At 42.0% G+C, this 14,617-nt stretch overlaps 1 protein-coding gene across 20 annotated transcripts in view; it reads right to left on the reverse strand.

The window, feature by feature from the left end:
* The window catches only part of PKHD1 (PKHD1 ciliary IPT domain containing fibrocystin/polyductin), a 485,802-nt gene that overhangs the window by 458,447 nt on the left and 12,738 nt on the right, over positions 1 to 14,617 (reverse strand). For all 20 annotated transcript variants that reach the window (XM_082729339.1, XM_082729341.1, XM_082729340.1 and 17 more), the window contains exons 6-11: positions 13,460 to 13,568; positions 9,016 to 9,073; positions 5,073 to 5,151; positions 3,739 to 3,813; positions 1,162 to 1,226; positions 607 to 646 (exon numbers count right to left, since the gene is read on the reverse strand). In XM_082729339.1, coding sequence (XP_082585465.1) covers positions 607 to 646; positions 1,162 to 1,226; positions 3,739 to 3,813; positions 5,073 to 5,151; positions 9,016 to 9,073; positions 13,460 to 13,568 — 426 coding nt within the window. The remainder of the gene's footprint in view (positions 1 to 606; positions 647 to 1,161; positions 1,227 to 3,738; positions 3,814 to 5,072; positions 5,152 to 9,015; positions 9,074 to 13,459; positions 13,569 to 14,617) is intronic.

A 14,617-nucleotide genomic window follows, 5' to 3' on the forward strand; every position in this document is an offset into this window, starting at 1 on the left:
TAGTAACAAAATGGCCTATAGTAGATACCCAATAGATACTAGTGTTATTCCTTCCTAAATTTGAGAAAAAGAGGGAGAGAACCTCCATTCTTGGGACTGGGAGCTGTAGGTGATATGCCACTATCACCACAATGGGATGAATGTCAGCTAGAGAGTATGCTTTTCAGGAAAACCCTTGACAAGTTATATGGTGTCAGAACATTAGCTAAGGCATGCAGAAACCATTCCAAATCATAATCTCCTCTCCAAAACTCTATGAAATCTGGACCCTTTCTATCTTGAGGAAGGCATTTCTTAGAATGGTACAGTGCATTTTATGGAACAATGTCCTGTTTTAAATTTATGAGATTACTGAAGATCTAATTACCACCACTTTGTGCCATCATCACATTGAAATATTTACATTACCTCAAGATGAGTGTGTAAGATACAATTATATTCACCTAAGTCAAAAAAATCAGGTAGGTACACAAGGTTTCATTAATGCTATTTTATTCCTGTATGTTTAGAATTTTCCACTATAAAAGATTCCAAAAAAATAAGCAAGACCAGAAAGAGATCAATAATATAAGGTGATGATAAATTTGCTTGCTTCCAGTTACTTACTTTCCTTTGTTAAATACTGAGAAACTAACATTCTGGGAGCCTGTAACGAAAAGAAACAGACATTAACACAGGAGTCTGCCTGTGTCACAGGGACCAGGTCCTTGCTACCATAAACCCAAGGACTCCAGATAATCACCAAGTTACCACCCAGACCTGTAATTTCTTTAACAATGCCCAAAATAAACACCTCTGAGACTCAGCACAGTCACTGTTGACTTCCAACAATAAAAGGATAGATGTGGTAGCACATAGCAGCTCAGAGTCCGGGCTGAAAGTCACACTAAACATGGTAAATCCATAACCAGCTGCCCTGGTCACTAGCTGCAATTTTCTCTCCTCTAAAGTGAAAATAATTCCACCAGCCTCACCAATCCACTCACTGTGATGATTAAATTAATTTCTATTTAAGCTCTTTCATATAGATTTTAAAGCCGTTCTCAACAGCTGGTAGTGACTATAATCATCCTTGTGAGAAGCAATCCTTGAACTAGTATTTTTCTGATACAGAAAAAGAAACACATAGAACTTTCAACTTATGTTACTTCTTGGACAGACCGATGTAGTTGCCTTCTACACGGCACTGCAGAGTCCCAAGACCATGGTCTTCCTGAAGAGGATAGCTAGAGAAAGAACCAAAACCAGTGGTGAGAATTCCCAGACAACTCAATTCAGTAGTTCTGCTCTTTAGCCAGGAAAATGAAATAAAATAAAATAAAATAAAATGCCAGCTAGTCAGTGAAAATGGCAGATTCAGAAGGCATAATGAACTCATTGGAGAAAATATGTAGAATAGTACTAACTAGAGTTCTCATCAATAAATGTGCTATCAGTTAAACACATGGTGTAGAGACAAAATTTCACTCTCTTCAGACCTCTCCATTCTTTCCAAAGCCTTTACAACAAGGACACCAAAACTCTTACTAAAAAAATCTATTATTAAGTGTGAACCCCCTACAGAATGAGAGAAGATATTTACAAATGATATATTTGATCAAGGATTAATAACCAAAAATCTATAAAGCACTTGTCAAACTCAACACTCAAAAAAATAAACAAAAAACCCAGTTAAGAAATGGGCAGAAGACATGAATAGACATTTTTCTAAAGACATCCAGATGGCCAACAGACACATGAAAAGTTGTTTGACATCACATTTCACCAGGGAAATACAAATTAAAACCATGATGAGATACCACCCCACACCTGTCAGAATGGCTAAAATTAATAATACAGGAAACAACAGATGGTGAGGAAGCAGAAAAAGGGGAACCCTCTTACACTGATGGTGGGAATGCAAGCTGGTGCAGCCACTCTGGAAAACAGTATGGAGGTTCCTCAAAGTTAAAAATGGAACTACCCTATGACCCAATAATTGCCCTAGCAGGTATTTATCCAAAGGATACAAAAACACTGATTCAAAGGAACACAGAGAGCCCAGTGTTTATAAAAACAATATCAGGGGCGCCTGGGTGGCTCAGTGGATTAAGCCGCTGCCTTCGGCTCAGGTCATGATCTCAGTGTCCTGGGATCGAGCCCCGCATCGGGCTCTCTGCTCAGCAGGGAGCCTGCTTCCCCCTCTGTCTCTGCCTGCCTCTCTGCCTACTTGTGATCTCTCTCTCTGTCAAATAAAATAAATAAAATCTTAAAAAAAAAAAAACCAATATCAACAATAGCCAACTATGGGGGTGCCTGTGTGGCTTAGTTGATGGGTGACTGCCTTTGGCTCAGGGCATGATCCCAGGGTATTGGGATTGAGTCCCACATCAAGCTCCCTGCTCAGTGGGAAGCCTGCTTCTCCCTCTCCCACTCCTGCCTTCTTATGTTCCTGCTATCACTGTGTCTCTCTTTGTCATAAATAAATAAAATCTTAAAAAAAATAGCCAACTATGGAAATTTCCAACTGTGGAAAAAGCCCAAATGTCCATTGATGGACGAATGGATAAAGAAGATGTGGAATGTAGCTACAATGGAATATTATTCAGCCATAAAAAAGAAGGAAATCTTGCCATTTGCAACAACGTGGATGGAACTAGAGGATACTATGCTAAGTGAAATAAGTCTGCCAGACAAAGACGAATACCATATGATCTCATTCATATGTAGAATTTAAGAAACAAAACAAATGAACATAGTGGAAGGGTGAAAAAAAGAAGGAAGCAAGCCATAGAGACTCTTAACTACACAACAAACTGAGTTTGCTGGAGGAGAGGTGGGTGGAGGATGGGCTACATGGGTGATGGGTTAAGGAGGGCACTTTATTGAGCACAACTGGTGTCATCTGTAAGTGATGAATCATGAAATCTCCTCCCAAAACCAGTATTACACTCTATGTCAATTAACTAGAATTTAAGTAAAGATTTTGGGGGGAAAACTGTCAACCCAAAAAAGAAGGATCCTGAGCAAGCAAATTGAAGACAATAGGAGGAGATACATTATAGAGTTTGGCCCTATAAAATGTCAGTCCTAAAACACTAAGCGATAGAGTATAATTCTTATGATGGCCTCAAAAGATGGTTAAATTTACTCAATCCTGAGTGAAGTGAAATCCAGCAAAATTTGGTTAGCTAAACTGTTAGCATGTAGACACTCTTTTTAAAAATTCACTGTAATACATAGACAAATTTTAGTTGTTTTTTTATTCCTTTGGCTGGTCGTTACAGCAGAGTGGCTAAGAGCACGAACTTGGAGGCTAGCTAGTCAGCCCAGGTATTCATTCCAGATCTGCTGCTTTCTCTTTGCAGGGCCTTAAGCAAGTTACTGGACCCTCTGTGCCTCAGTTTCCTCAGCCATAAAGCGGGACTAATACCCATAATGTCTTCACAAGGATATCAGATAACCTAAATGTGAAAGTGTTAGACAGGGTCTGGCCTAGAATGAACACTTAGTATTAGCTATTTTTTTTCAAGATTGGTTTCAGAATCCACTTCAATTTGCATTTTGAATCAATTACCATGTATTTTCCAGTAAGTCTAAAAATAAGGTAGTCAGCAGTTATGGGTGATCTATATTAAAAAATAGATGTGTGTGTGTATGTGTGTGTGTGTGTGTGTGTGTATGTGAGAGAGAGAGAGAGAGAGAGAAACCCACATGGAAGAAACTAAAAGCATGTATGTAGGCAGGAAAGACACTCACCGGCTTCCTGTCTGCCTGTTTACAAGAGAGCAGGCTGTGACCCATTTGTCTCCTTGAGCTTCCATGATCAATGGGCTGGATAAAAAATGGGGGAGAAGACATGAGATAATAGCGTTAGGGTCCCAGTAAACATTCCTGGCAAAACTCACAGGAAACATTGTTCTGAGCATTCTCCTTTGGATTTATGAGAAATTCTGCACGTGGCCCAAGCCTGTCCCCTGAGGAGACATTGAATCAATTCTCAGCCTACAGGTAGGAGCGCACAGCACTGTTTCATGGTCTGCATTTTCACCGGCAGAAGGAGCCTTTCCCTTTTCCCCCCCAAATCTTCATCATGTCCACATTGGCTCTATTGGGTCTACCCAGAGTCTATGCCTTTCAAATACTGTATCCCAGACTCAGGCTGACATGGAACCAAGCAGTGAATGTGGCATATTATTAAGGATGACCTTGGGGCTTCCAGTCTCCACAGAAAGAGTGATTTCCTTTCAAAACAAGCTGACCATGAATTAATGCCAGAAATGTAGATCCTGAGTGTAGCCAGATCATGTCCTCTTCAAGTAGGGCAGAATCACAGAGAGGGAACAGAACAGAGGAAGATACTACCATCCTCTCGAGGAGTACAAGGACAATTAGACCCAGTATACAGAGTCTGCTCAGCTATAGTAAGACTAGGTTCCTTCTACCTCATCAGTCCTCGCTCTAACTACTTCAGAGGTTGCCTAATCAGTGGCTTAGAGCTTCCGCCAAAGACTACAACTTCAACACTTTCCCTCTGGTCCTCCTCTTTCCCTGGCACACCTGATTTAAAAGTAACACCTTCTATTCCATGAGCCTCTGGTGAAGAAAGTCATGTTGGCAATCCCAATCATTCCCAGCAAACAGTAAAACTCAACAGCTCTCAGTGCTTTCTCCCTTCCTCCCATCACACTAATGGAATTTCTAAATGCACAAATGCATACCAACCAAACAGGGAAGTTATAATGGTCTTCTGGGTTCATGCGTCATTTTATAAAAAATTTATTTCAGCCTCAGAAACAAGGGGGAGAAGGGTGAGAATCGAAAAAGAAAACCCACGGATGCAATTACAGCGCGATTCACGCTGAGCCCAGAGTGACTAGTTGTCAGTATATAAATGGACCAACTTAATCGACCAGTTGCAATGACATTAACAAAGTTTGCTGAAGCCCAGCTCACCAGGGACCATAAACTACAAAGAGGAAAACAGCAGTTCTGTGCCAACTGCTCACAATTTATTGCTATTGGGGAAGCTGGGCTCAGGAAGCAATCCAGCATATTTGTAACTAGTTGAACACCCAGATGAACATTCTTACCTCTCAATGTACTCAGCTTCAAAATCAAAGGTTTCTGATCTTCCAGTGATAATCCATCCATACACATGTATTAGTTTTCCTGTTTTAAGAGGATTTTTTTTAAAAATTACACAGACTTAGCTCCAACTGTAAATTACAACATAGACTATTTCTTTTTGGTTACATCTATTTAATATGGTCAAACTGGTCATGAGTCAGAATATTAATGCCTTTTTACAAACCATACAAGAAAGGAGCCCCAAATATGATCCTGTGATCAATACTACACGTTGGAAAGTCTAAAATAACCGATTATTGTAATCACAGGCTTAATCATCTAAATATGAGGCACAGAAGCAGTAACAGGTCTTCCTCACAATCCCATGAAGTATGAGGCTTTCAGGAGCAAGGGGCTGGTTTCCACATGCTGCCTTGCTCTACCTTTTTGGCTGTGTGTAGACCATCATGGGATTTAAGAACAATGTCCTTGGGGTGCTCCACATTTCATGAGACTTTCCTCTGGACACTTGCTAATATGAACCACCCAGGAGAGGCTGGGTATTCCGGATGTTAAACTTTTTTCCATATCTCAGAGTACTAAAGATTAAGTGTCAAGGATGACCCAAATGGATGGAAACTAAGAAAGGAGGGGATGAGATGAAATAGAACAGTGGCAATGGGCAATGACCTATCTCCTTCATTCAACCAATATGCTAGTCTTCAAAGATAGGGCAAATTGGAGATCTGCAAGCAGTTCATGTCCACCTAGTCCACTGACGAATGGATGACTTCTACTGCTGCACTCCTCTGTGTGACTCACAGGGATTTCCACTGGGTAGCAAACGTTTCCTTAATATTCCCCTCTTTTGAGTTCAAGTTCAAGAGGAAGTGCAGGCATCAGCAATCCCCTCTCAGCAAGGTGCCCTCTCGGTACTGCCCCGACCCGCTCTGCTCACCAGAGGTGAGAAAGGAATCTGATGTAACTCTTTCTCGATAACAGTTTGGGGGCCCCTCCCGGATGTTACATGAGCCGATTTCTTCTATAGTTGAAAACACCTAAACTCAGCTCTGTGCAACTACATAAGGCAAAGTTTTAAACAAACACACCACAGCAAGGTGATGTAGTTCAGGCTCACCAGACAACCCCAGGACCTGGAAATGCGTGCCTTCCAGATAATTAAAGAATTTACCCATCTGTGCTGTAGTCTCACAAATGATGTGAAGAGATGAGAGAGGTTTTGGTTAGTAAATAAAACCTCAGGGTGCCTGGGTGGCTCAGTTGGCTAAAGCCTCTGCCTTCAGCTCAGGTCATGATCCAGGGTCCTGGGATCGAGTCCCACATCGGGCTCTCTGCTCAGCAGGGAGCCTGCTTCTCCCTATCCCTCTGCCTGCTGCTCTCCCTGCTCATGCTTGCGCTCTCTCTCTCTCTCTGTCAAATAAATAAATAAAATCTTTAAAAAGAAATAACTAAAACCGCAAAGATGGAAAAGAAAAGAGCACCCGTGGGGCTCATGAGGCCACTGAATGCAGAGGACTTAGAATCTTTTCATGGCCACATTCAAAGTCCCAAAAGAACATGACCAAGAAGGTATTCCCTTCACACTGTGCCTGTGTAGTAGTTGTATGAGATGCTTTCAGATGTGGTCTTTGGATGACTGGCAGTGAAACCATGGGACCCTTCCAGGTAGTACGAGAGTCACTGTACAGTGAGTGGGTAGAAAGGGAGGGAACCTAATGCCTTAGACAAAGATCACAGACATGAAGAAAGCCTAGAGTCTGCAGTTCTCTGCTCCTGTTAACAACTGGCAAAATAATTTCCCTTCGTTTCAATAGAGCTAAATTATTGATCCCTAGCTCTGATGGGCACAATTTTAAAAACTGGTAACAAGTTATAGAAATTGGGAATTCTGTGACTTTCTGACTTGTTCCTCAACAAAGCAACCCAACAGAGGCTAAGAAGTGGCTAAGCCTGTCCATGGTGCTGGACAATTCCACGTCACCGTGGAGGACAGTTCATCACAGGTAGAAAGTCAACTGCTAATGGAATGTCATCTCTCCTGTCTCCACCACCTCCCTCATCTCCAGGGCTGCCACTCTGGGCAGGTTTCCCAAACCTAGTGAGAGTAATTGTCTGGAAAGTGACTTCAAAGATGTTGCTGCATGGATCCTGCCTGGAGGGACCCCTCCATTCTAACCAGGCCAGCCAGCGATCATTCCTCCAGAAGGTGGAGAAGACAGGGTGCTGCACTCATGCTCGGTGAGAGAAACGGGCCTGACAGATCTGGGTGAGCCAGCATCCCATTTCACACCTCTGACGGCAGGCTCCCTCCTCAGCCCTCGCCCTGTGGACTTCTGCCATTGAAACAAGAGCTCTCTAACACCCCAACAGCAGGGACCCAAACGTCGGCCTGTGATTTTCAGACCGCATCTCTTTTTAATAAAACGTGATCATGCCTTGGTTAATCAGACACATGGAAAGGAGAAGATCTCTGAATAACCTGCATATATAAAATCAGGCCAAATTCATAGTCTTCAGGATATCATTTAAATACACACAATGTAATCTGAGTCTATACACATACACAGAAGTGCAAACACTTTCCAGCAACTCGGATACCCACTTTGACATTCTTGAGCAGTCAAGCCATTCAAAACGAGATCAGTTTATGCATTTAGACACAACTACATATAAACAGTTAGCAACTTGTATTCCCGTAATTACACCATCTGGAAAGCCTGAACAAAGGAACAATCTGAAATAGACATAGGAATTTGCCAAGAATCAGACAGTGAATTATATATAATCCTCGCTGTGCTTACTACTTAGTTGTAAGACAGGCTTAGCCATTCTTGAATCTAATTCTTAGCTGCCATCCCTTCTTTTATGAAAATCTCAGCTTTCTCTCTCTTCTCCTCTTCTAGCCTCTGGCTCTTGCATGTGTGCATGTGCCTTCTAATTAAAAAAAAAAAAAAAACGGGGTATGTATCAGGATTGCTGGCCTTCCGTGTGGTACAGGACACCACCCCTCAAAACAGAACAAAATGTTGGCTATATCTACCCACTCTGGATTCTGCTTGCCTGGGTTCAGATCCTGGCTGTACCCTCCCTAGCTGACTTTAAGCAAGCTACATAACCTTTTAGTATTTCGTTTCCTCGTCTGCCGAGAAGAATAATAATAGTCCCTATGTCCTCAAGTTCTTGTGAGGATCTAATAAGACAATACACACCAAAAGCTTAGAACAGAGTGTGGCTCACAACAACGTTCAATAAAGGTTTGCTACAAAGTGGATGATTAGCAGGTTAAGGGCAATGATGATTTATATTTCCTCCATTCTCCAGCAGGACCTGGTCTGATTTTGCTAGCCTCTTTTTCTTTTTGTGTTTGGATTCTTTAGTTTTCAGCGAAGTAACAGAGCAAAAGTGCCCAAAGGTGAAACCAAACCTGGTTAAAATTAAACCAGAGGTTGACACTTATTTTTAAAACAGCATCAGAGAAGAAGCTCAATGATCCCATTTATAGAGAGCACCCACCTGGAGAGAAGAGTTTGCAATAGCCCTGGCAAAGGGATCCGTAATTGCTCCTATTTTAATAGGGGATTTCTTTTTTTTTTTTTTTTTTTTTAATTTATTTTTTATTTTCAGCATAACAGTATTCATTATTTTTCACCACACCCAGTGCTCCATGCAATTCGTGCCCTTTATAATACCCACCACCTAGTACCCCAAACTCCCACCCCCCACCCCTTCAAAATCCTCAGATTGTTTTTCAGAGTCCATAGTCTCTCATGGTTCACCTCTCCTTCCAATTTCCCCCAACTCCCTTCTCCTCTCTAACTCCCCATGTCCTCCATGCTATTTGTTATGCTCCACAAATAAGTGAAACCATATGATAATTGACTCTCTCTGCTTGACTTATTTCACTCAGCATAATAATCTCTTCCAGTCTAATAGGGGATTTCTTACCTGGAGCTCCACTTGGTGGTGTCACTTGATAAACAATGGGTGTCTGTGCCCTGGAAAACTGTTCAGGAAAGGTCATCACAAGGAAGTGATTCATTAGCGTATCACAACCACAAACAAGAAGCAAAAGTCATTCCCCATCAAATATTAGTCTAAGGTAGCAAATGGTTACATTTCCTCACATCAACTTTCATCTGTTTCTCTTTATCCCCGTAATCTATCTGTGAGGCGAAGGTGACAGATGTTATTATCGTTTTTCCATAGAGGAGGTAAAGGAAATTTCATCGAGGTCACATAGCTCTCTCTGCCCTGCACTGCACTGTCCAAACTTTGGCAAGTCTCTTTCTCCCTGCCCACCTGCCATACCCGGGAGCACATTTTACCAGAAAGAAAGTAGGTAGGCCAGGCTTAAGAATTCCATTATTGTAACTTGTTATCTTGGAATCTTGAAGGATTTTTTAATTTTCCTAGACAAGAATTTGTTTACTTAAATTGAAAGGATTGCAACTTAAATTATCAGCCAACAGCTAGGCAGGAATTAGTGAGCTAAAGAAAAAAAAAAAATGGAAGTTGGGTAGGAACACAAATGAGTATTTGTTGGGAAAATGGACGGTGCCTACTGAGAGAAAAATGATTCAAATTATTCAAGGAATGGGAAGCAACCTTACTCTTTGAGAAGGAGGAAACAGCACTGATGGGAGAGGTGAAAGCCTGGTCATGGCACACCAAATCATCTTTCTATGCCCCTCCCCCAAAGCACATTCTCTGTTAATTATAAGCTCCAGAAAGGCAGGGACAATGCCAGACTCAGTCATGGTCATATCCTTGTGCACAACCTGGGATAGAGAAGACATTCAAATCTCTGTGAAAAGATAGAGTGGCCTCCTATGACATGTTTATATCAATCAATCATGATATGGTACCTTGAAGTAGAGGAGAGAAAAAGACAACTCTGGAAGTCCTGTCTCACCTATAGGCATCTGGGTTAGCCCAAGATTAGTGCATTTCATGGTCAGGGCCAGTGTCAAGAGAGAAGCAGAAGAATGCACTGACCAGGCCAAGGTTTGACCCATGAGCTGATAACACTCAGGAAAAGAACCTGGTCTCCACCTTCTGACACCCTCACTCCCAACCTCCTCTAGACGCTTAGACTGCCTTCAGTCCCTATAAACTACACTGCTTCCCACTTGCAAATCCAATGACGACAGATCGTTTTGCTTGGTCCGCTTCCAGCCAGAAGTCCATCTTCCCAGGGAGAATATCACCAAAGAATAACTCCATTGTTCAACGACAGCCCTAAGCAGAGGGGAGAGCCAAAGACATTTCAACAAAGCTGACAGTGGCTTGGCAAGCATGGGTTTTAGGCATTGATCCACACGGCTGAACAGCCTGCCATCAAGGCTAGTTTCCTCCTTTGTAAAAGAGAGGGTTAGAGAATAGGTCGCAGAAAGTATGTACAGTCAGAAGGTCAAGGTAAGAATGTAGTGACCTCACCATTTGGGATCTGCTTCTGATCTCACCAAAAGATAAGGATTAATGCAATTCCACACACACACCTGCCAAATTGCACATCCGACCCTGGCCGCCCAGCTTCTTCCTGCACCCTGGCCTTCACCTCTCACTGGGGCGCCCTCCATACCATTGTCATTTCCATTGGAAGTATACCCTGGGAGCTTCATGAGGAAGAGCAGGGATTACCAGTCCTTCTCACAGATGTTAGAAACTGAGGCAAAAGAACAATCGAGTCCAAACCAAATACATGGTTTGTATGGTATTGTAACCCAGAGACATGCCTCCGGATTTCCAGCTTGCAGTGTTAAGACCTACCACTCACTCAGCCTGTGAGCCATCCACCAGAAACGAGGGGGCAAGAGAGTGACTCCTCGACCACTCCCTGCTGTTCCTCGTCGTGCTGGGGCGCTCAGAGTTAAACCTCAGAAAGATTCTCCCTTGTGATTCCCCCTGAGCTGACACGACAGAAAAATAGTACATTTCTAAGGAGAACAGGCCCCGCTCACCCAGCAAGCTAGAGACATGACAAAGTGAAAAATTAATGAGCTTCCAAATCAAGCTTCCCTCATGCCGATCCCTGAGCCCCGGCGAGGTCAGTGGCAGCAAGATGGGAGAGAGGGAAAGCATCAGATTAGGAGAGTGAAGCCACAGCCACCAGCTGCTTGATAAACCTTCTGTGAGTTGTTCAAACTTGTCAGCGCCCGCAGCAGGCTCTTTGAAGTGGACTGGCGAGATGGAATTAATTTTTAATACTCACAGTTCCCCCCAGTCCCAGTCCCAAAACAAAGAGACACACCGTGTTTTATTTAGCTTGGAATGCCTCTCATTAACTGCGTCCCCTGGTGATTTTCCATCAACTCGCCAAGCTAGGCGAAGCACTCAAGGACTTGTTTCCTTTAATGTGCAATTTTAGGAAGTGCTTCTCCTCTCTCCCCGTGCTCTCCTCTCCGATCTTTAATAAGTAGGAATACTTACTATCTGGGGTGAAAGGAACATCAAAACCAAAAACAGCATGGTGACCAGGGAGGGTGCCCGGCCATCCATCTTCTGCTACATTCACGGAGACAGGGGAGAGGTGGGCATGTGGGGCTTAATAAGAAAGAATGATCTTTTTTTCCTTTCTGCTGCATATGTACAGAAGCACAATTACAAGATTCTCTGGGAGGGAGAAGCAAGTTGTTAAATGTGAACTGACAGCAAATTCCAAATTTGTCGATGAATTGCCTGTATGAAATGTAAATCGCAACAGGGATGAATTTAAGGGATGAAGTCTTGTTCTAAAGAAGCATTAATTAATGACCGAGACTTTCATGAACAGCCCTTCAGTGGGGTCACCCTGTGGTAAGGACAACCATGACAATGAGCTCCGTCAAACCTCAAGGCTTTTATGAAACATCTCGGAGCTATCCTTTCAGAGGTTAGTGGAAAACTAACCTGAAATGGACAAGAGGCTGAACCAAACACAGAATTAAAACCAAGTATGCGTATTGCTTCTCCAGCATAAGTTAGGCATTAACTCATGAACTCTCGCTCTCTCTGCTTCCCTTTAGATCTGCGCTTGAAGGAGAATACCACTAGCAAATGCCCTTTCAGTCTAGGATTGGAAAGAGGAGCAGCAATCAACCATGAAGCAGAGGGCAAGGTAGAACTTGGGTCTCTGAGTCCCTTCCCCCTACTGAGATGTAGGAGAACTGCAGCTCTGACATGAAACATTGGCCAAAGATAATCTTTGTGACTTCACATGGGCTTCAGTTTAGATGAAGACTTAGAATCCAATGCACGGGGGTGCCTGGGGGGCTCAGTCAGTTAAATGTTTGCCTTCAGCTCAGGTCATGATCCCAGGGTCCTAGGATCGAGTCCAGTATCTGCTCCTTGCTCAGCAGGGAGTCTGCTTCTCCCCCTCCCTCTGCAGCTCCCCTTGCTTATGCTCTCTCTGTCTCTCCCTCTCTCTCCGACTCTCTCTGTGACACATAAACAAAATTTAAAAAAAAAAAAATAGAATCCTCAATTCAGGTTCAAATCTCAGTTCTTTTAGATTCCACATGTAAGTGAAATCATACAGTATTGGTCTGTATCTGTCTGACTTATTTCATTTAGCTTAAGACCCTCTCATTATGTCCATGTTGTCACAAATAGCAAGATTTATTCTTTTTTATGGCTAACTTTCCATCGTGTATATATACCCCATCTTCTTTATCCATTCATCTGTTGATGGACACTTAGGCTGTTTCTGTAATGTGGCTATTATAAATAATAAACATAAGGTAGCATATACTTCTTCCAATTGGTGTTTTCATTGTCATCACATAAATATCCTGAAGTGAAGTTGCTAGATCATATTTCTGTTTTTAATTCTTTCCTTACTGTTTTCCACAGTGGCTTCACACAATTTACATTCCCACCAGCGGAGGGAATATAGTTAATAACATTGTAATAACTCTGTATGATGACAGATGGCCACCTAGACTTATCACGGGGATCACTTTGTAATGTATAAAAATATCAGATCACTATGATATATACCTGAAACTTAGAGGACATCATAAGTCAATACAAAAATTAAAAATTAAACTAATTTTTAAAAAATTGTAGTTCTGCCATTTAGTACCTGGAGGACATAGGCAAAATTATTGATGAGATGGGCACATTATTTCATCTCCCTGAGCCATAAGTCCCTCATCTGTAAAACCAGGATAATAAATAGCTACCCCATAAAGTTGATGTGAGCATCAAATTAATGCACATAAATCACAGAGTCTGACAAGTGTGCCACACTTAACTTTCATTGGTATCATCTCAGACACCTCACAACTACCATCCACCTTTCTTCTTACCCTGACAAAGCAGACTCTGGCTGACTTATAACTTGCTGGTTGATAGCACAGGCCTACCCTCAGACAAGGTAAATACACATTCCTCCATCCTCAGAACCCACCTTGAACGTACAGTTGTCTCGTGGTCCTGGACTGGGGCTGCCCACCACCTGTCCCCCAGAATGCACCTCCAGGTAGTAGAGACCCTCGTGTGCTTCAGAGAGCAGAGATCTGAGGGCAGAAAGTGGAAATCCTTGTGAACCAAAAACTGTGAACTACCAAAGCCCACAGCCCCATGAGATCACTCCGAATTTCTTCCAGCACCTGTGAAGCAGAGCTAAGCAAGGATTCCTATGTTTCATTTTCTACAGTCTAGATCCACTTACCCACAAGACTTTAAAGATTGGATCCTACACCAACGTGTTATAACTGTTTTATAGAAAGCCCTTAAAATTAAAAAAAAAATCTATCTTGCAGAATTGTAGGTTGACGGGACTTCAAGACTTGGAACAGACATTGATAGATAATCTAATCCTAGTTTCCATTAAAAAAAAATGCTGACAGTTCCAAAGAGATTAAGAAAATTATATGTGCAAACATCACGGGTCAAGGGTGACTTGGGCTTAAATCCTAGGCTCTTTCAGGAAACAAAGACATTGATTTCATTCATATGTTGCCAAAAAAGTTCTTGCCTTCAACATATTCAAGCAGCCCATAAACACTTCATGTATGCCTCAAAAGAATCCTGGATGCCCTCTCCTCTTTTCACAAATATCACAATGATTTATTTGCCTTTTTGATGCTCCCTTCATGTTGACTTTTGTAAGAGAGGGAATAGGATGACTAAGGAGCTAGAATTAAGAAGTGCCTCCCCTCCACGCTTTTCTCACCAAACTCTTCAGCATGAGTTTAATTACTTAAATTGCACCATCCAATGTGCCACCATTAGCCATACGTGGTTACTGAGCACTTGTGATGCAGCTAGTCGCAAATACAATATGCTAAGTGTAAAATCCCTGTGGATTTTGAAGACCTGGTGTGCAAAGAATATATAAAGTATAGTGTTAGTAATTTATATATTGATTATACATGAAATAATTTTACATTACATTAAATAAAAATAATTAAAATAATTTCACTTGGTTCTTTTGACTTTTTAAATATGGCTACTGGAAAATTTTAAATTACATTTGTTGCTAAGGTAGTATCTGGATTAGACAGTGCTGATTTAGAGGCTATAGTGCCTGTCCTGGTGAAAGCAGATATGTCTTTATGTTAAT

This window comes from Mustela nivalis, assembly GCF_964662115.1.
Source record: "Mustela nivalis genome assembly, chromosome: 5".
NCBI classification, from domain to species: domain Eukaryota; kingdom Metazoa; phylum Chordata; class Mammalia; order Carnivora; family Mustelidae; genus Mustela; species Mustela nivalis.